At 42.6% G+C, this 20,425-nt stretch overlaps 1 protein-coding gene and 1 pseudogene across 1 annotated transcript in view; one reads left to right on the top strand and one right to left on the bottom strand.

Annotated features, from left to right (window-relative positions):
* Positions 1–6,685, bottom strand: part of LOC104295057 — a 64,625-nt pseudogene extending 57,940 nt beyond the window's left edge.
* A 192-nt stretch (positions 6,686–6,877) lies between these two features.
* Positions 6,878–20,425, top strand: part of ST8SIA5 (ST8 alpha-N-acetyl-neuraminide alpha-2,8-sialyltransferase 5) — a 41,059-nt gene continuing 27,511 nt past the window's right edge. Inside the window, exon 1 of the mRNA XM_009894758.1 lies at positions 6,878–7,008. Coding sequence (XP_009893060.1) covers positions 6,878–7,008 — 131 coding nt within the window. The remainder of the gene's footprint in view (positions 7,009–20,425) is intronic.

The raw sequence follows: 20,425 nt of genomic DNA, 5'->3' as shown, positions 1-20,425 counted from the left end.
TTTATATTTTTTTTTTTCATGGACTGAACTAAGCATGGACTAGCATGGACTATTAAAAAAAATCTTGATGTGTCTGAAAACATATTGGCTTTGCCTAGAAGAGTAACTCAGATAAACAGGTAGACTACCCAAGACAACACTTGTTGCCTAAAGTGTGTAGTTAGTAAGGTAATCGGTGCTGTAGGAGGACATCATGAAGAATGGTTTGAAAGCTGGATGTCTGGACTACTTGAAAATTTGTGTGATTTGAAGCTGATAGTTAATTGAAGAGGAATACACTTCCTTCCTTCAAAAATCAATGCCGAACTGTGGGAAAAAGGCAAAGGTAACTTTTTAATAGCCTGAGTCATTTTTTATAATAGGTATCTTCTACATCTTGATTATGAGCATAGCGTAAAATTTCTAAAGTACTTAGCTTATTATTCAGAGGAATATTTTCTTTTTCATATTTACCCCCATTCTGATTGGTACTATGCACTGACGCGGCAGAACAAATTACAAGATCAAATTCATTGTTTCTGAGAACTAAGTCTAACTTTATATGACATATTTTAGGTTTTTTTAATATCTCAGATTCACATTTTTATTTTTGCTGTAAAAATGTGTTGCTAAAGTAGTGAAATATTTATTGATTGGCTTTTTCAGCATTAGGTAAAGTGTGATCCTTATTCTGACCATGGGAAATATTTGGTCATTGTACTGTTAATGCTAGAATATTTTCAGGGAAAAGAAATGTCAAAACTTTCAACTGCCATTAAATTTCTAAAGTGAGTGCCACTGACTCCAGCACTTTCCAGGCTTTCACAAGGAAGTTTTAAGTTTGGTTTTGATGAGCTAGGTGGGACCTATGACTTGGCTGGGAGAGAGGCGAGATCATGTTCCTATTCTGAGAGCAAATTTTGGCCATGGAAACCCTTTGACCTCTCCAGCCAACATCTCAGTCCTGTTGGTGCTAAAGCCAGGGCTCCCGTGCAGTGCTCCGAAATAAAACTGATGCTTTTAACAGATGATTCCTGTAAAAGCAGTTTGGTCCTGTTTCTTTTCCCCTGTGGATGAACTGAGCTTCCATTGTTCTTAATTATTTGCAAGGTTGTTGTGAGCCTGTACAGGATAGTAACAATCACGCTAAACTTCCTGTATTTTCTAGGAATCTGGAAACGCCACTGGGAAAGCAAGGCTGTCCCTAGCATTGAGCCCTGCTTAGTTTTGCAATTTGCTATGCATTTTAGCAAGCCCTGCTCTAAGGAACAGTTAATAGTAAATGTGCAGCCCTATAGCCATGGCAGCCTCTGCACAGAGCTTCCTACCACCCAGAGGAAGACCTTGCTTCTGTTCCAACAGTGATGGTATCAGCAGTGTGAAAACATTTATGCACCGAGGTCATTTCTTCTCCAGTGCCTATGTGACCCATAACTGGAAGGAAACTGGTCATGATTCAATAGATGATGTAATGTATATCTAGTGTACAGACCATATGCTCTCTTCAGGACACTTCCTCCTACTCCGTCAGCTCCACAGGTAGGAGGCCTGGTGCCAAAGTAGACATTGTCATCTCCTTGTGGCTTAGCCCAACTCGGGAGGAAATAAATGTTTACATCTGAGCTGAATCCTTTCAGCTTCCTTTAATATCCCAGTTTAAGACATACGGATTTGTAGCAGTGATGGGGAACTAGACATTGTGTTAACCACTAGATTATGCTAATAAATTCATGTTTTATATCTGCAAAAGAATTAATATTGATAAGCATATGTTTATGAGTTTCATATTCAGCAGAACCTTCCAGGCATATACCTAATGTGCCAGTGCTTTGCAAAATCAGGGATGTAGCAGTTGACAGAGGCATCATAGAAACTGTAAATAGACTTGATATAATTTTAATTTAGAAGGAAAAAAAAGATACTAGAATGAGATGTAAAAAGTGTTCTACTAAAACCTTTTACAGCCCGTAGTGTTCTGCTATGCTGTGTGTGGAGAGTTCTTCAATCTGCACAACAGTCATGAAGAGGAGTGGAGAGTGGCTGAGCAGGCAGGGAGAGAAAAAATCCTCAAGGGTATCATGAAGCGTGTTTTGCTTTACTCTGAACCTGTACAATACTGTGAGTTTAACATGTTCAGTTATGTATACCTTGATTTAAACAACCAACACACTGATCCTGCTACCCGAGACACTAAATGCCCTTGCTTTCAGCTGAAATTAGAGTGCATAATCAGTCAAACACTGATTCAAATGACAGATTCAGTGAAAGGTACTTAAGGAAATTCCCAACCAGACCTGCCCATCCAAAGTGAGTTTTTCTGTTTCATTTGCATTAAAAAATAATCTGCAGCTTAGAAATAAGGGCTGGGCATTGTCCTTTCAGCAGAGAGGGATGTGCTTGTTCCCTAAATGAGAGCAGTAGAGTCTGACTCCTACCAGGTTTTGTCCTTTTGCTGATTCAGCTTTCCTTGTGTGGAGCTTCAGAAACACAGTCATAGTGGTTAGCCAAATTTCTCTGTCTTTGAGATTCAATGTGAATTTTTTTTTTTTTTTTAAATTCAGTGCTGCTTCATTTGGACTGAAAGAGGAAATGATGAGCTCCCATTGGAGGGTATCACTGTCTGGAGCACGTTCATGTTTGTGTGAGAGGGCTCAGTCTCACTGCTCAGGGTGAAGGAGTTTCTTATGATAGATTATCTCTGATGATATTTATCAAGCAGCTCACATACAACAAATAAAGGCAAGCAACGTGTAAGACCAACTGTTTCTGGCAGCTTCATATTATGATACTCTATAAGCAGTTCCATTTTGCTACTTTGCCTTTGAAGTCTGTACTCCAAGAAACAATACAGGAATACCCTTTCTGAGCTTGAGCATATCATGCAGGTTATCCGTCTCTCTCTCACCATTTCATAAGAGGCATTTTGAGTAGCTGATACTAGTGAAGTGGTCTGCTGCTGGTGGAAGAGATCTTATTGACTGGGTTCCTGTCGTCTGGCATGATGCTGACTGGAGTATAGAGTGTCACCCACCTGGAGTACTGTGTCCAGCTCTGGGGCCCCCAACATAAGGACATGGACCTCTTGGAGTGAGTCCAGAGGAGGCCACGAAGGTTATCAGAGGCCTGGAGCACCTCTGCTGTGAGGACGGGATGAGAGAGTTGGGGGGAGGTTGTTCAGCCTGGAGAAGAGAAGGCTCCGGGGAGACCTTAGAGCCCCTTCCAGTCCCTAAAGGGGCTACAGGAGAGCTGAGGAGGGGGTCTTCATCAGGGAGTGTAGTGATAGGACAAGGGATAATGGTTTTAAACTGAAGGAGAGTAGATTCAGATTAGATATTGGGAAGAAATTCTTTCCTGTGAGGGTTGTGAGCCCCTGGCGCAGGTTGCCCAGAGAAGCTGTGGCTGCCCCATCCCTGGAGGTGTTCAAGGCCAGGTTGGATGGGGCTTGAAGCAACCTGGGCTGGTGGGAGGTGTCCCTGCCCATGGTAGGGAGGTTGGAACTAGGTGATCTTTAAGGTCCCTTCCAACCCAAACCATTGTAAGATTCTGTGATTCTATGACTCCCTGTATGTTACTGGTGCCTTTGTAGCTACGTTGCCCATTGCAGTGTCAATGCTTAAATGACTTGCAGTCAGTGCTGCACACAGCGCCTGGGGCCCAGTCATGCCCAGCAAATCTGTGTTTGCAACACAACTTACTATAATGTCCTTTTCCCCAAACCCTTCTCAAAATCTGGAGGGACTCTTTTGGTGCCTTGCTTGCTTAAGTGCAGGGTGTAAATTCATTAAAAAAAATTTAAATTGTTCTCTGCAGAGGCCTGATGCTTTCAAGGAGGCCTGTAGTTACAAGCCAAACTTTCAAAGGACCCCTGGGAAAGAGCACTGGCATTGCTCATTCAACCCTTCTGCATGCATTGTATGACTGTTTTCACTCACAACAAGTATTACAGGCAACCTTGACCATCCTTTGAAAATTTGTCCATAGACATCCTATTTCTTGATGCTTGCACAGAGCTGCTCTGCCTCCAGTTCTGCAGTGAGATTGTAGTACTGGGCTGAAGGCAGCAAACAGATTTCTTTTACATGTGACATTCAGGAACAGTGTCTGCGCAAGATCTGGCACAGAAAACCCTCTCCACTTATAATATATGTCTTTGTACTTTGCTTTTTGCTTTAGGCGTGCAGCCCTCCTGCTCATAGGCCTCTTGGGCTGTATCTTCTGGCCAGCTCTGATACAGCAGAAGAGGATGAGAGGACACAGAAAATCAAAGACTGACTGAGAGCACATGGTGCTTCCAGGCTGTTTACTGCAGCTCAGGCTGACCATCAGTCCAGGAGAAAGAATATCTGCTAGGTTCATGAGTTGGGTGCACTACAGCACAAGATATCTCAAGAAAAAATCACCTTGAATGGAGGGGAATAGAGGAGAAAAGGCAGAAAGTGTTTTCACCAAAACCTAGATGATATTAAAATCTGCAAAACTGGCATCATAGGCATAGAAGGTCATAAGTAGACAAATTCTGCTCTCTGATACTTTGGTATTACTGTAAAATAACTCCTGGAGCAACTGAGAAAAATTTCTTGGAGATGATTTTCAAAGCTATCAGTAAAAATCCAACAAATCAAAACATTAAGTACCTTTTCCTTCACATCTGCCATTACTGGCCTTACCTCTTAGCTTCTCCATACAAATCTGCCTGTGTAGTATCTTGGGTCCCAACTTGGGTTTTCTGATGGCCGTCCTGCTTTTCCTGTTACTGAGAAGGGTATGCGGTTAGATCCATCTAAATGGTACGGTTCCTCTACGGAAACACTCTCATATTATATGGACTTATATGAACTGATTGTTAAAAGAAACATATTTGGCCTAGAGCTGAAGAATTTGACAAGAGGGAATCAAACTGCTTTTGCTATTTAATTTGCAGTCCCCTGGTGTGTGTATTATTCCCAGTACAGTACAAATGAGTACACGCAGTTATTTTTCTAGCCAAAATATTTTTTTTCTTCCCCTGGTTCAGGAAGACCCCGAACCACAAAATGGTGGGAGAGTCTTTCCAAGGAAATTCAGTATGTCCTTGCCTTTTTTTCCCCGACTTTTCCCTGTCTGTCCATCACTGGTCAATGTCAGGGACAAGGCACTGGGCTGGATAATCTTTGATTTGACCCAGCATCATCACTCTTTTTATATGCACAGGTGACAGTCGAAGCCTTCAGCAGGGTCCACAAATGCATGTGTGGGAGCTTTGACAGGGACTGAAGGAGGACGTGTCAGAGGCTGGGGCTTCCTGCCTGCAGGGGCTCAGGGTGACCAGGTTCCTACCTTAAACACTTTCGATACTTCTGTTGCTTAAAATTAGGTAAGGCAAAGCCTGCTGTAGCCCTTGATTTTCTTTCCTGAATTGCTGTAGGTCATGGTGAGGACTAGCCCTGGCCTCAGGAACTGGGTTGAAAGGGTTGCACAAAGTTACCTTTGGCCCTTCTTCCCATGCAGCACCAATTACAGCTGAGACAAAGTTCAGAAACAGTCCCTGTTTGAAGCTTCACACAGCTGGGCTGCTGGCACACCAGAACATTTTGCATACGCTGATTTAACTGTTGGAAAATTTATTCACACAAAAATCTTCCCATTCTCTTAGACAAAAGATTTTTTCCCCACTTTTTTTCCCTTTTTTTTTTTTTTTTTTTTTGGTCAAAGTCATTTTCCCATCTGTTATTGGGGCAAAAAAACCTCCTAGCCAGGACTTTTCATGTATGGATAAAGCTTTCATTGGAACTTGTTTTAAGAAGCTAAGGGTCGGAGACAGATTTTGCTTCCAGTGAAATCAGCAACAAAACTCCCATTGATTTCCCTGTGAGCTGAACCGAGCCTCTCCTACAATGGGGAGATTTTCAGAGGAGTTACGATGGCCGTGGATAAGGTCTTGTTGCTTTGCCCTTTCAAAAGAGAACTGTTTCTAGTGGAGGAACAATCAGAATATTTGTCTCTTTAAATGAATGGTTCTTAGAGCCTGCACAGAGAGGCAGTCTCCCTCTCTGCGGCTGTGAGGCTACTCAGAGCCTCCAATAAATCAGCATGCAGGAACTGAGAGCTCTGTCCTTGAAGAGATGCACGGTGACCTTGCTTACGCTTACTCTGGAGGAATAACCGGGGGAAACACAGGAGCCCAAATACTGAGCGGTCTGAAATATAGGACCCCAAATAGTAAGTGGTCTATTCTGCATGCAAATGCTACAGTACCGAAGGCATGGTATAGACAGCACGCTGCTACACAAAATGCAGCTTTCCTGCTAGCCTAACCAGATTGCTGCTATTGCTTTTTGCAGGGAACTGAATGAAATGCTCATGATTGTTACATGCTTGTTCAATAATAGCACACCCCAGTCACGTCTCCGTGCAAGCACATTTTGTTGGAATCACTGAGCAGAAGCAAAGAAGAGCTGACGACTATGTGTTTCCAACGCGGGTTGCCGGAGCCCTGTGTTTGCCATTGGCTGCAGTTTTCTGGTTTATTTGCAGCTTCCCCCATCTGGAATATGAAAATGGGATTGAAGTAGATAATTGCTAGCAGCGGGTTTTCAAGAGAGGCTTAGAGGGAACAGAATGCCTCTTGCACAGCACAGGCTGCCTGCGCTGAAAGAGCTCTGAGAGGTGATTTTAGATGTTACCCACGTCTGAATCTCCTGGAAACTTTACCGTGGAAGCAAGCCATTGCGCACAATCCTGGAGCTAACATCCGAAAGGGGCAAGGAAGGGGCAGCAGGGCCAAACAATGGGATACCTTGTCCTTGGATCGCTCAGAGAAAAGCCAGCAAGTGTTCCCCCCTGCTTCCCAGCAAAAAGGGCATGAAGGCGACAATGAACTGAATTTTACCCAGCGGAGCTTCAGTGGCTTTTAAGAAGGATGGGATACACTGATCCTTCGTCAAGCAGGGATTTGCTGGGAAACAGAACTTTGTTCTTCATATTCATCTGCGCCTTTGCCGTGGTCACCTTGCTGCAGCAGATCCTCTATGGGAGAAACTATCTCAAAAGGTAAGGGGGGATTTGAGGGAATAGGAAAAGTTGTCTGGTCGGACTGAATGGAGACAGAGATCCAGCCGTACCATTGTAACGGCTCAAACCACTTCTTGGTGTTGTGCTGACAATATTAATGTCTTGTCAATCTGGGAAGGTGGATCAGGCATCTGTAATGCCTGTTAGATTATTAATAAAGCAGAATTTTAGGCAGAATATAATGATTTGTGTTTCTTAGATTGTGTTTTAATCCTCAGCTGATGTAAAAATCTAGTTCTTACTTAACTTAAGATAGTCTGACTTATACCACCTGGGTATTTCCCCCTGATGAGACCCTGCCGTATAGGCTCTTCACCTTATGTAAATTCAAGCTGAAACGACTTGGGAGGTTGAATTAAAGTAGCATGTTCATTACCTAAACTTTAATATCTTTAGAAGCAAACATGCTGATGAAACTCCTAAAATCAAAGTGGCAATATTACTGTTGCAAATAACAGAGAGAGCACTTCGTTTTTTTTACTGCTGTATTCTCATGTACTCTCATGAATTTACTGCTGAGACTGTTGTAGAGCACATCAGTCTTTGATCTGAAAATGGTACTGCTGTTTTTAGAGCAAACACCAGTGGGGATCTTCAAGCGTTTAACCTTGACCCATGCAGAGTTTATTTTCCTTAAATCTAATTTGAGGTGTTATGGCTTGTATGATTTTATAAAGGGGAATGTTTCTCTTACATGCTTTGAGGTAAGTGGGTTTCAGTAGTGTAGGCAGCTGCTGTGGAATTTTTTATTGGCATTTAGCTGCATTTTGCCAGAAGAGATCAATGGTTTGATTCTTGCCTGGTTTGCAACTCATGTAGTTGTTTGCTTTGTGCCAAGAGCAAGCAAAATGCTGACAAATAAGCAAATGTTTCTCCCCGGGGGGGAACAGCAAGCATGATATTAATATGTATAGACAGGAGCGTTGTAGTTGATCCACAGAACAATTTGTGTGCCTTGCTTAGCAGTGAGGCCTTCCTCGGCTGGGGGACTCTGTCTGGTTTTGGGTACCTCACTTCCAGAAAGGTGTGACTCAGGTGGAAGGAGCCAAAGGAAAGCAGCAAGAATGAGCAGATGTGTAAAAACCTGCGTTCGTTTGGCTTGGAGAAAATTGAGGGGAGATATGATGACTGTCTTGAAACACCCAAACTATTTCTGCCAAGAGGAAGGTAATAAACACATACCTGTGAAGACTCATTAGATGACAGGAAGTCACAGGCTTAAGTTGCAGCATGAAAAATTTATCTTTAACCGCGAAGGGAAACTTTTAAAGAATAAGGCTACCTGAGGACGTATAAAATCTCCATTTTTGGGGGCTTCAGGAATCTGTTAGGTAGACGAGGGTAGCACCGAGCTGTCTTGGTGCTGAGAAGAGGATTTTATGAACAGTTCAGGTCTCATCTTGCCTTATTCTCTCAGTTTTTCCCATTTGTCCTAGGGGCCTTGCAGTCCTACTAATACTTGCTTGTCTAAGTTGAAATGACTGCAACAGGATTACAGCAATGAAAAATAAACCCAAGTATAGATTGAAATGAAAAATAGCAAAGTAAAGATAAAATGGTGAGAAGAGGCAAATAAAACTCTTTCAGTAAGTGATCTCTCTGGCTGGTCTCTGTCTTGCCTTGTGCCCTGGGAGCCTCTCCTGTCATCAGTGGGCTGCAGAGAATGAAAAAAGGGTGATGTGTGAGAAAGTCTGGTTCTGAGCACTCTGCCATCAAAGGGGCTTAAGCAGGGCAATGTGCATACATTTTCTCACTTGATCTTTCATGGAAATAAAAATGCAGGATGTGGCAGTCTCAGGCTGTCAGTTATTAATGACAGAAAGGTGATTTACATAGCAGCCTGCATTGTTACCATAATATTATCATGAAGGTACTCTTTCACTTTTTCTTTCCCTCCCTCGCTTTCATGCCCTGCAGTACAGTATGGTGGCCATTCCCAGGCAGTTTTATTGCCAGTCCTCTCTGTGCAGGGGTAGCTGCAACCTTTGATTGCTCTTTTCTTTCACAAACGTCTGGTGTTAAATCCCCTGTTAGAAGCTGATGCCGGCTGTGAGGTTCCTTGGACACATTATAGCTTGCACCTCCAGGGACCATGGTGGAGCTGGTGGTTTTGGAGAGCGTCCTTGCAGAGGAGAAGTGGGATATTTATAACTTTGGTGCTGCTTGCCAAGCTGGAGCCTGGGGACGCTGCCTAAACCTAAAGCCGTTTACTCGCTAGGATTCAACATGCTGCTTGTTTTATGATAGCCTTTGCTTGTATCCCAACATCTGCAACAATAACAGGCATCTGGGCCTCTTCCCAAGGCAGTAGGAAGAAACTCCCTCGTGTACTTAGAGAAACCTTAAGATTGCCCTGAAGTACTATTCCAGTAAATCTATGAAGCTTTTAAGCCTAAATATAACACTGGGCTAGCTTGTTTCTTACAAGAAGATGGTGGAAATGGGTAAAGGCCAGCAAGGCAGAAGGAATCTCTCCTAAAACAAGCAGCTTGGGCACAACGTAGGGGACAGCGTAGACTAGAGGCTGGTCCCAATCAGCAGTGTGGACAAAGGCACCCTTTTCTGGGAGAAAGACGGAAAAGTTAGCTGTATGGGTGTAAGCTGTGCCCTTACAAGCAGGGATAGGGCTGGGTTTATTGCCATGAAAACCCACCTGCAGCTCTCCATGGAGGGTGCCGTGGAGGCTCGTGGCCCTGTGTTTGCCCACGGCCGTGCTCCAAAAGCCTGGCTGTGGGGATGGCAGGACTGCAGGCGGGAGAGGATGCACCAGGAAAGAAACTCTGCTCCGTGAAATTTGATAAGGGGCCCAGCCTCTGGTCAAATCTTCTCTTTCCCCTTAATGAGATATTAATGAGCTCCTGGCATTGCTGGAAGAAGGGGACAATGCAGAGATTGAATTTCTTGGTATTCACATATTTTTCACCCACCATGTAATGTTCTCTGCTCCTTCCCCTGCTGTTTTGTACTGTGTCATTGGGAAATGGAATCCTGCTCACCTTGTTTTTCCCTTTTTCAGTTTTCCCCCAAGTGGGATGGATGTGGGTCCCCTCAGCAAGGCCAACGCATCGTCCCTGTAGTAGCAGCTAAAGTCCTAGCAAGAGAGTTAAACTGCAGGCTGGAGAATGACATCGGAGAGCTCTGGTCTCTGTAGCTCCTGATCCTGGGTAAAAAAGGATGATGAAATGAGATATAATTAAGGGACTTTAATACGGATCTCTGGGGTAATTATTTTTATTTTAGGATTAATGTGATGATTAAAAATCCACTGCATTGATCTGCTAAAGTAGGTTAAATGCTGTGGACTTCTGCTTAAATCCAGAGCTGCCGCTTGCTTTTGTATTGACTTATCTTTGCAATGCCCGTCTTTCAGCTGAATTTTCTTTTGAATCAGATGCTCAGCTGAGAGCTGGCCTTTTTTTTGTGAGCTCTTGTTTGGCCAGCAGGGAATAATCCTGGATTACATCAGGAAACTACCACTACAGTAAAAAATGTTGAAATGGTCCGCATCTTCATCTCCCAACCGGTAACATTGGAGAGATCAATAGGACAGTCCTTGTCTGCTTTGGCAAGGGAAAAATATCAGAGCAATACTTTGCTATATACCTATATTCTGTTGGCAGGGAATTCACTGAATACTGTTTTTTTAAAAGCCTGACTTCTGCATAGTTAGAGTCAGCTGAGGAAGGGAATCTGCCCCTTTAAAAATATTTTTTTCAGCCAAGTGAGGAGAACACATTTTGAAAGCTCTTAAAGACTTGAAACAAAGATTACTCTGGGGTCTGTCAGAGCGGTCACATACAATAATTCAAAAAATCACACAGCAAGAAACAGCAAACCTTCCCATGCAGGTAATCTGCATTATTTGACAGCTTTACATCTTTTAAATGAGAATAAAATATCACTTCTATGTGTGTTTACCCTGTAATTAATATCAGACTCTTATAACTTGAGGTTATACCACCATTTTGGGATTTCTGAAGCAGCTTGTATACGACAGTTGCAAATCAATCCCCAGACATTTTTACCCCTTTCCTTACGCTCATAGGAAACATAGCTTATGGTCATTTCATGCACAATATGGGCAAATAAGGAATAAACGCACAGAAAATAAACCTGGGCTGCACTGTGAGGCACCGTTTAGTCTGTACCGTGCTATAAGACAAGATCAGATCTTACTTTTATCTGCGACAGCAGTAGTTGTGATATGGACACAGAGGCTGCATGTGGTCTTGAGTTTTACTTTGTGCTAAGCTGGGTTCTTGAGGAACTACAGCCAGCTCATGTCAGTTGAGAGCTCCTGCCCCATACCTGGCATGTGCTCCTCTGTGCTGCTTATAACACCCTGTGAAGATGTTAACTGTAACCTAAGACCATCTGTGCCAGTGTTAAAAGTCTCTTTCCATTTAAATATTTTTTCCCAAGAGGCCTAAGCTGAAGGTCACCTAATGAGTCATCTCTCCAACACACAGCTCCATGCCCCCTCCGTTTCTAACCAGAGTGAAATATTATCCCAGTGAAATGACATGCGACCCGTGAGTCACCTCTCTGAATCCCTGACAGGGCTTTAGCGCAGGTTTTGGTTTTGGTCATTTTTCTTCAGAGGAGAAGAGCACTGGAAACTTCAGGAGGCAGCAAAGTCTTGAAGCTGTATGCGCCAATATGTGTACGTACGGGATACGGCCATCACCTTAAAGTGACCAGATCTGGTCTAGAAGAAGCCGAGACTCCAGCCATGCTGTTCTTGTTACAGGGTATTCCCAAGCGCGTTTGAAGGTGATGAGGACCGGGTGGTTGGCATCCCCATCACACCTAACTAACCCTGCAAAGACGAGGAGCTGAACCAGCTCCCTGAGAGGTCAGAGGAGCACTGGAGCCTGTGCTGTGGGGCAGAGGTGGCAATGGGTTGGAGGGGGCAGAACAAACAGGGAGCTGATAGATTAACTCGGCTGCCTCTAAAGTTGTCCCCCACTGGTCATCCCATGCCCTTTTTCATTGCTGCTGTTGGTTGCTTTACATAACGCTTCTGTCTCCATACAACAAATAAAAGGAGAGAGCTCACAAGTGCATGGCGTGTGAATTAAAGCTCTGCAAACAATCACAGCTGTCACATGCGGCAACAGAGACTTTTATTGTGAAAAGTGTCCCAAAGCCAAAACCTTTCCTTCTGCTACTTGGAGTTTTCTTTTCTGACCCATAATTTTAATTTGCTTTTAAAGAAAAGCATCAAGTGGTTGACGTTTTAGTACCAGAGCATGAAGGTCTGTTATTTCCTCTCCTGTGCTCCCTGGCAGTGCTCTCCATGGCTCTGATGCAGAAATCAGGCAGGGTTTGAATTCCTGCTCCCTCTAGACTTGCTTTATTTCCCGCATTGTTGTGTTGTACCTCCTGTGTTAAGATGGCAAAAACACTTGCACATCTAGTCTGTGAATTGCCAGTCCTTCTCCATTCCCCAGATGACAGTAAATTAAGGTAATGAAAGTCAGTTATTTCAGTATTTTACATGTGCAAATTGCATTATGCTGAGTGTTTAATTCCCTGGTGTGATACACTGTGGTCCTTCCTGAGCTCAGACCATGGGGGATGTGCGCCTCTATGAGTGACCTACAGATGCTTGCCCATTTGGCTTTGGCTGTGGCCACCTGGCAGTCCCTAATTCGGTTTCCACAAGCGCACCCTGCACAGGAGTTGTTGGTTTGCCTAGGGTTTGAATCCTCTTGGGCTGTAGGAGCTCTGCAGAAGCTTCTTGCCCTGGAGCGGTGAATTATAGGTGTCCTGTTTACCAGCAAAAAGGTGGCTATCACCCTCGCTGATTAATACAGAGACAACTGTATATTGTCTCGACAAATCCTGGTTCTAATCCACGTAATACCCAGTAGCAGCTTGCTTCAGTCTCTAACTTTGTTGTGTGGGGATCTAGGCCTACTTCTGTCTGTGCAAAGAGCTCTTTTTGAATATTTCGCTGAATATCTAGGCTAACCCTGCTTTCTGCACTTTACACAGATCTGTTGCCTCTGTATAACAAAGTAATGGTTGAGGTTTGCCAATGCCCAGCACCCAATGCCTGTGAATCGAAGCCCTTTCTTCCAAACTGGTTTAAACCCCATGACATTTCTCTAAAAATCATCTCTGTTCTAACCTGCCGTCAACATGTTTTATGTCTTTTTAAAAAAATAATTTGCTTGCCCTCAATGCGTATGGGCAGGTACAAAGTTCAGTCTTACCTACATTTGTAGAAAGCCAAACACAGAATGCAGCCCTGCTTTGAGTTGGGCTACATCTCTGCCTGCCGTGGTCCCAGCTGTGAGCAATCACATCCATGACCACTGTCCTCCATGCCTGGTGTTACAGACCTCCTGGTAATTCTTTTTTTCATTTTTTCTTTTTATTTTTATACATCTTTTATTTTTGACCTGATGATTGGAGTTTTCTGATCATTCTTACACTTCCTGAATTTGGTTCAGACATAATCGCTGTGCAAAGCTTTGTATTTTCTTACTTTCACTGTGCCTTATTCTTACCCTTGATTGCTTTTTCATTTCATTTCTCATTTTTTAATTCAAGTGTATTCATTGCTCAGCAGTCCATGCCTCCCTCAGGAAAATTGTGGACTTAACCTTTTATTTCTTTGAGGCATCCTTGCCCTTCATTCCTTGCCTGCATTTTTCTTTTTCGTCAGCCCTGCAGATAGTCACTGTCCTTCCACATCCTCTTTTTTTAGTTAGTTTTATGCTTTATTTCTCGTGATGAAAACCTTAAAAGCAGTCTCTGGTAGTTTCATGGCACTTTTCGTTACAACAAATACAGCCAAGTCTAGGCTTTTCACAGTCCCAGCCCAAAATCTTAGGCAGTCCATAGTTTGGAAGGCTTGCACAAGTGGTAGGAGGAGATTGTACCTCCACTTCTGTGCATGGAGAGAGGGAATATTGCCTGCTCCTGTGGCTGATACAGGATAGAGACCCATTTACTCTAAATGGCATTTTGCTCATCGTCTTCAGCACGAGTCCTCAGTGCAATTGGGGCTCTATGGGTATCTTTACACGGAATAATACAGTGCAGTGTAGGGACACTTGACCTGATGCTAAATATATTAGTTTTGGAAACCTGAGATGCAAAGCAATTAGCTCAGTCAGATCTCTAATGCTATGGTGAGATTGTTCGTGGTACCCATGCTGCGTCAGGTATCTTTGCACTGAGCTACCATCTCAGATGTCAGACTTCCCTGGAATCTTAAAATATTTGGGATTTCCTGTGAGTCTCTGTGCTCAGGGCTCGATTGGCCTTTTTTCTTGATACAAAAACAACCTGCCTCGTGGTCAGCTCATTCTATTGTGGGTTTCATGTTGCCCCTAAATATTACAAATAACAATATTTTTATTATGAATCATTATTAAAAATGAATTGATACTGATTATCTGTTACTCCTTGGATGTTTATCTTCCAGCCACAGATGAGAAAAGGAAAGATTGTTTTGTTTTGAAAGGTATCCTTTGATGTTCCTGATGTCCTAGTCAGCTCTTCATCCCATTTAAGCAGACCAGTTGAATGTTGGTGTTTGTTGGTGTTGATTCTATTTTATCTTTCTTGGGAAGTAATTTTAGATCAGGTTTTTCAGAGATTGCATGTGAATATTTGATACAAGGTTTATCCCAAATGTGAAATGTGCTACATGAAACAAAACCTTTTTTTCTGTATAATAGTGGTTATAATCCAGAAGCTTCCCACCTGTTTCCAGTTTTGCTCTTTGCGCTAGTCAAAATATACTCCTCCACCACTTTATTACTACCATTTCCCTCCAACACGTTAAGGCAAACTTGTCCCTGGTATAATACTGTGTGTCCAAGTGTGCGGTGTAACCAGACGTGCCCTTTTCCCACATCCTCCATGCATAGTTTGCTTTTCATGGGACCCATTTGCTCTCCCACATATTTTCATACATTTTCAAAACCTTTTCTATGGGTTTTCTCCTAATAAGATAGCAATCAGCTCAGCAGTTACCCACTCTCAGTCAACTTGCAATGCCATAGGTCAACGAGACAAAGTTTAGTCTCTATTAATGCAGTGAGAATGTGCACAGATCCAGACTAGAACTTGAATTTTGCTTATTTTACTGGAGAAATAAGTATTTTTCTAAACTGAACTGGTCAAATTCAACTCTGCTTACACTGAAAGCAAATGTGAGTGTTATTATCGACTCACGTTAGAAGTGGAGCATCCTGCTCAAGTACATGAATTGGCCCCAGAAGCGTGTTATTTCCTTGTGCAGTGCCTGATGGGGTTATGCCCCCACACAACACACACATGGTGGTTTTGTGGCATTATAGAACAGGTGAATTGGACATGGGCTGCTACAGACTGATTTACTTTCCTTTCATTTGTCTATGCTGTGTCTGTCTAGATTGCTGTTCCTTGAATATGTATTTCAAAATGGATTAAAGTGTTTGAAGTGATATTAAACTATTCAACTAAGCATTTGCCTTTCTCTTGTCATCTAACTTCATTGTCTGCAGGGACTGAGTCTGCCCATTTTGTCAGGAAAGAGGAGTTTTTGGACACAGAGGTTAGTCTGCCTTGACTCGGCTGGGTTGGGTTTGACCTCAGCATCTCACTGTTACCTAGTGGATGCTTTACTTCTTTTGAGCCCCTCTGATGTCTTCTCTTATTGTTACCTCTGTTGGCTCCTTGTGCTTGTCTTCACTTGTGCAGCAGTCTGTCACATTGGAGACTCCTGATATTCCCCTTTCTTACCCAACCTCCTCTTACTCTGTTCCATTTTAGTGAGTGTTTTCGATCACTCTCCTCTGCAGGTCATTCATGCATACCACTGTTTTCATTTAATTTTCCGTACACCCTGTGGACACAGTGAGTCATATTTTCCTTATTTTGCAGAAAGAAGGAACTAGATCTTCAGCAAGATTAACCATCTGACTTTCCTATACCACCGTGACATCCCTGTTAGTAGGCTAGGGGCATCACTTTCCATTTTCAAATCCCATGATCATTTAACACTGAAGCCTTCAGTTCCTCCTCTCAAGGGCACAGGAATTATAAAACAGGGAAACTGAGGTTTAGTGAAAGCAAGTGATTTTCCACTGACTTCAGGAAGCCTATATGCAACATGGACTGTCTGTTTGTTGGGGCAGGGACTGTGTACGGCCTCTGTGTTTGGGTAGTACCTAACAGTGTAGTGCAGCACCATGACCAGGGCTGTGGAAATATGGTTATAAAATTATTAATGATGTATACGGAATGAATGTGTATACTATTCGCTTATAACTTAAACAGGAGCTGGAGTCACAAAAGCTGGGTTTGCTGTCATCTCCTAATGGCCTCTTTGCTAGGGAGAATGCATATAGAGAAGGAATATGAGAACTTGTAGAAAAAAAAAAGCAGGAAAAGTGAAGACAAATAGGAGACCGAGCTCAGAAAGAAAATGCAGGAATTTGCCTTGCTCCTGGGGCCATTCGTATATTTTTTTCACCCCTTCAGAGATGGAGTCCATAGACTCCTCTGGTTCCCCTTGCTTGACCATCTGTGGTAGACCAGCCAGCTGAGTCAGATTTTGGCTTAGTTTCACCGGTATAAAATGACATCAGTTTCTGTCTGGTTTTGCTTGCCTTTAGGTTTAGTCTGCCTCTGGTAGATGTAGGATGGGGGTAGTGGTAGCTGTCACCTTGAAAGATGAGTGGAAATAGCCTGCTGGCTGGGATAAAAGGAGAGGAGACGGTGGTTTTGGGGAATGGGTTGGCACTGGAATGGAAGGGGCTCTTCCGTGCCTTCTCCTTGCACCGCCTGCGTGATGCGCCTGGTGCCACTCAGTCCTCATTACCCAGAGGTGCTGATCACTGTGTTACATGGCCACTTGCTCCAAACTGCTCTTATGCCTCGAAAGCACGTGAGTCTCTCCTGATTAAGTTCTGCGGCATACATGGTCATGCCCTGCTCTTTGGTTAGGGACCAGACAGAACTGCCAGCTGTGCTTGAAGTCTTTTGGGTCTTCTTCATTTATTAGCTGTAGAATAGCCCCTTTTAAAAGCCTTGCCGCCTTCTCTCAGCTTAATTTTCACCGTGCCTTCACGCTTTAGAAAGGCAATGAGGCACTCCTGGGGTGGGATCTCAGTGTGACGGCAGCATGGATATGAAGCTTCTTGCTGCAATCTATCTACTTGTTCGTTCTTGCCTTATAGTTCAAAAACCTCGTAATTGTTTGACCTCCTCTGCTATTAAAACCTCTGCTTGGGTAGGAGTTGTTTCTTGTTTGGATTGCGGCAACAGGCTTTTTGCTTTGCTTCCTGCTGCTTCTTGACAGCTGGTCTTGACATGTCCTTCAGAATTACTGCTGCTTTGTTAATTGTCTCTTTTTTCCACCACCTCCCGCTATTCTTACATTACACCAGTGTTTGTGTGACCACATACTGATTCAACATTTACAGTTCCCAATTAGGATCAAAATATTGCTTTGACATTTACCTGAAAATCAAGGTCTTTATTGCGAAGACATCCAACTTAACAGAGTTTCTTTAATGCAAGGCACAACATTGCTCATACTCTTATCTGCTAGGGGTTAAGTCCTGTGATTAATGATGTCCATAACCTTGACGAGAAATTTGCTTACAGTGAATGGGTGAAACAGAGCATCTCTGTACTAAGAGTGTTTCTGGTTATTACATCTTTTCTAAAGTTTTTCCTTGTTATCATCATCATCACATGTTGAGGAAATGTACTAATTTTAGAAGGAAATAACATTAGGGTAAATTGAGCAAATGGCAAAGTTCCACGATTGGTAATCATTGGTAATGATCCCAGGCTTCAAGTTAGCTTTTCTTTTTTTTTTTTTTCTCTTAAACTCTTTGACATGAACTGTCTAAATTACGTAGGAGATCTTTATGTCTAAGTAATTTCCTCTGCTTTCCTTCCCTTCTTTTAATCTTTCCTTACCCTCTTTTTTGTTCTGCTTCTTTTTCTCTTCCTTTGCTGTGTTTCCATTCTGCATGTGCTTTTCTATTGCAATTCTGATACACAGAAGCTTAATTTACCTCTTAATTTTTTATTTATCTGTTTACGTGTAGTCAGTGCTGAGAGTGAATGTGGTAGGATTTAACTCCCATCATATGCCAAGAAATAGACTGATGGAGTAGTTAAATTCTCTTTTCTGTTTTCTCTGGCTGTTTGCAGATTTAGCCAGACAGCTTTTATGAACACTTACGACTCACAACGGAGAGGGTTAGAAATTTTTTTTATTTTAAAAATTGAAATCTCCCAACTCAAGGCTGATTGAAATAAATGGTAAAACTCTCAGTAATCTCGTCAGGAACACAATTGTTTCAGGTCAGTGTTTTTAAATGTCTCATCCTTGATTTCTACTCAGTCCTAATACTGCAAACCATTATTTGTGGGAGTTGTTCTTACTAAGAGGAAGAGGTTTTTTGTTCCATCACTCCAGCAAATGCAGAGCAGCAGCTTGGTCTCAGTCTTGCAGACTCACAGTGAGACACACCGTCCTGTGAGCTCCATGATGTTTCACTGGTGGTGTGTTTTGTATGTGTGTAACTCTATGTGGTGTTAAACTCCTGAGTACCCATTTGTTGGAAGAAAAGCACTGTATATTTGCATTTTCCTGTCTGGTTCAGGGTTGGGCACTTAGCTTGCTCCTGACCCTACGCTCAGCTCACAGGTTTGTACTTTGTCCGTGTCATGTAGCAGTGTCACACTCAGACCCTTGCTTGCCCTCGTTAGATATTTTTGTGCCTCAGTTATATCCCCCATTCTGCCATTTCAAAGCTAAGTATTTTAAGCTGTTCGCCATAAGACATATCTACCATTCCTCAGCGTTAGTCTTCCTGATCTCCTCTTGGATCTTACCCAAAATGTGCATGTCCTCCTTTAAACTTGGTGCCTCAGCGGCAGTACACACTGTTCCCAAAAAAAGGCCCGGTGAGAGGAGGGCATTAAAGAGTGGTTTTGTCATTTCTTTTGCTTTATGGACAGATTGACCCCCCTCCGCCTTTGAGCATTTACTTAGCTTTCCTTCCAGCTGTTACATGTGGAGTGAAGATGTACAAAGGGAAAGGACTTCATTGAATGTTTTAATTCTTCATTTCATCTGCCTGTATATTGGCTATGCTTTAGGAGAGTTCACCTCTGAAGGACACACCGACACCAGCTATTTATCTAGATTAATGTTCTCTGTTTCGGTTTGCAAATAAATACCTAAGCCCAAAATATCTAATTTAAATCCAATTAAAAAGTACAATTCCAACTTGGTTTTCCCACACTTCTACTCTGTCTCCCCATGTATCATTCAGTACTGTCTTTAGCAATTAAAACATATTTTTAAGGTCATATATTTAGATGCCTTTTACAAAGACATACACATTCAAAATATACATGTTTCCATATCAGTTACAGTGTGGCAAAAAAAACGTGTTAGACTGTGGTACACCGGAGAGAATCACAAGTGTTTATTTCAACAAGCCTAAAAGTGAAGGTGTCTTAGTAAAAGTGAGAATTTTCTCATATTTTCTTCACACCAATATTCTACTCGGAAGTCGTACTTCAGGCAGCCTCAGCCGATTGAAACTGTCAGAACAACGTAGAAGGTATGGGACTCGCTGACAAGCCATCGCACTGTCATATATTACCCTATAGCCTTTATAGCATAACCTATACACCCTTTCAGGTGGTTCTCCAAATTTATCACCAAAGTGGCTCTCTCCAAGCTGAAAGTGTGTGATATCATCTCGTTTTGCTTATGGCAATCAGGATAGTCTCTTCCACTTGTTCTGATTTTTTGGAAGATAGGAGAATTGCATCGATGTATATTTAACTAAGAAGTAATCAGAATGGGTCTTCTATGAGAAAAAATTGACTTCTATATTTGAAATGTTGCTTTTCTTCTACTTAAAATGTTTTTCTTTGAAAAAGCCAAATTTGACCACTGGAGAATATGCAAGATGTGAAAATACACTTGAAAGTTTCAGAGGAATCTTTTTCAATATTTTCATAGTGCTTTTCTCCTGCCTTTTGTGGTGGGAGGCAGCTTGGGAGGGGAGGGGGCAGTTTAGGAGGGCAGCTTTTCCTTCAGTTCAGGGTGTTGAAATAACTCCCTACCTTCTTCAGAATTCCTTCTTGCCCAAAATGCCTTTACCAAAATGTCTGGTTTCAATTAAAAAAAAAAAACAACAATAAAACAAAAAGATTAAAAGGCACAAAGCGTATAAGAACAAACTTCTTAAATTCTTTCAAAATGTCTTGGGTTTATGTCAGAAGAAACGTTTGTGGTGACATGCATTGCGCTTCACTTGGGTGGTGGGATTCTTCTGTCGTGTGTGCCCGTGCTGAAAGCAACCCCGGGCTCCCTGTTCTGCTGATGCAGGGAGAATTTGGGGGATGGATCAGT

The sequence above is a fragment of the Charadrius vociferus genome, unplaced genomic scaffold (assembly GCF_000708025.1).
Source record: "Charadrius vociferus isolate BGI_N301 unplaced genomic scaffold, ASM70802v2 scaffold151, whole genome shotgun sequence".
In the NCBI taxonomy this organism is placed as follows: Eukaryota; Metazoa; Chordata; class Aves; order Charadriiformes; family Charadriidae; genus Charadrius; species Charadrius vociferus.
Note: the sequence above shows the minus strand (reverse complement) of the source record. Positions and strands in the feature narration are given on the sequence as shown.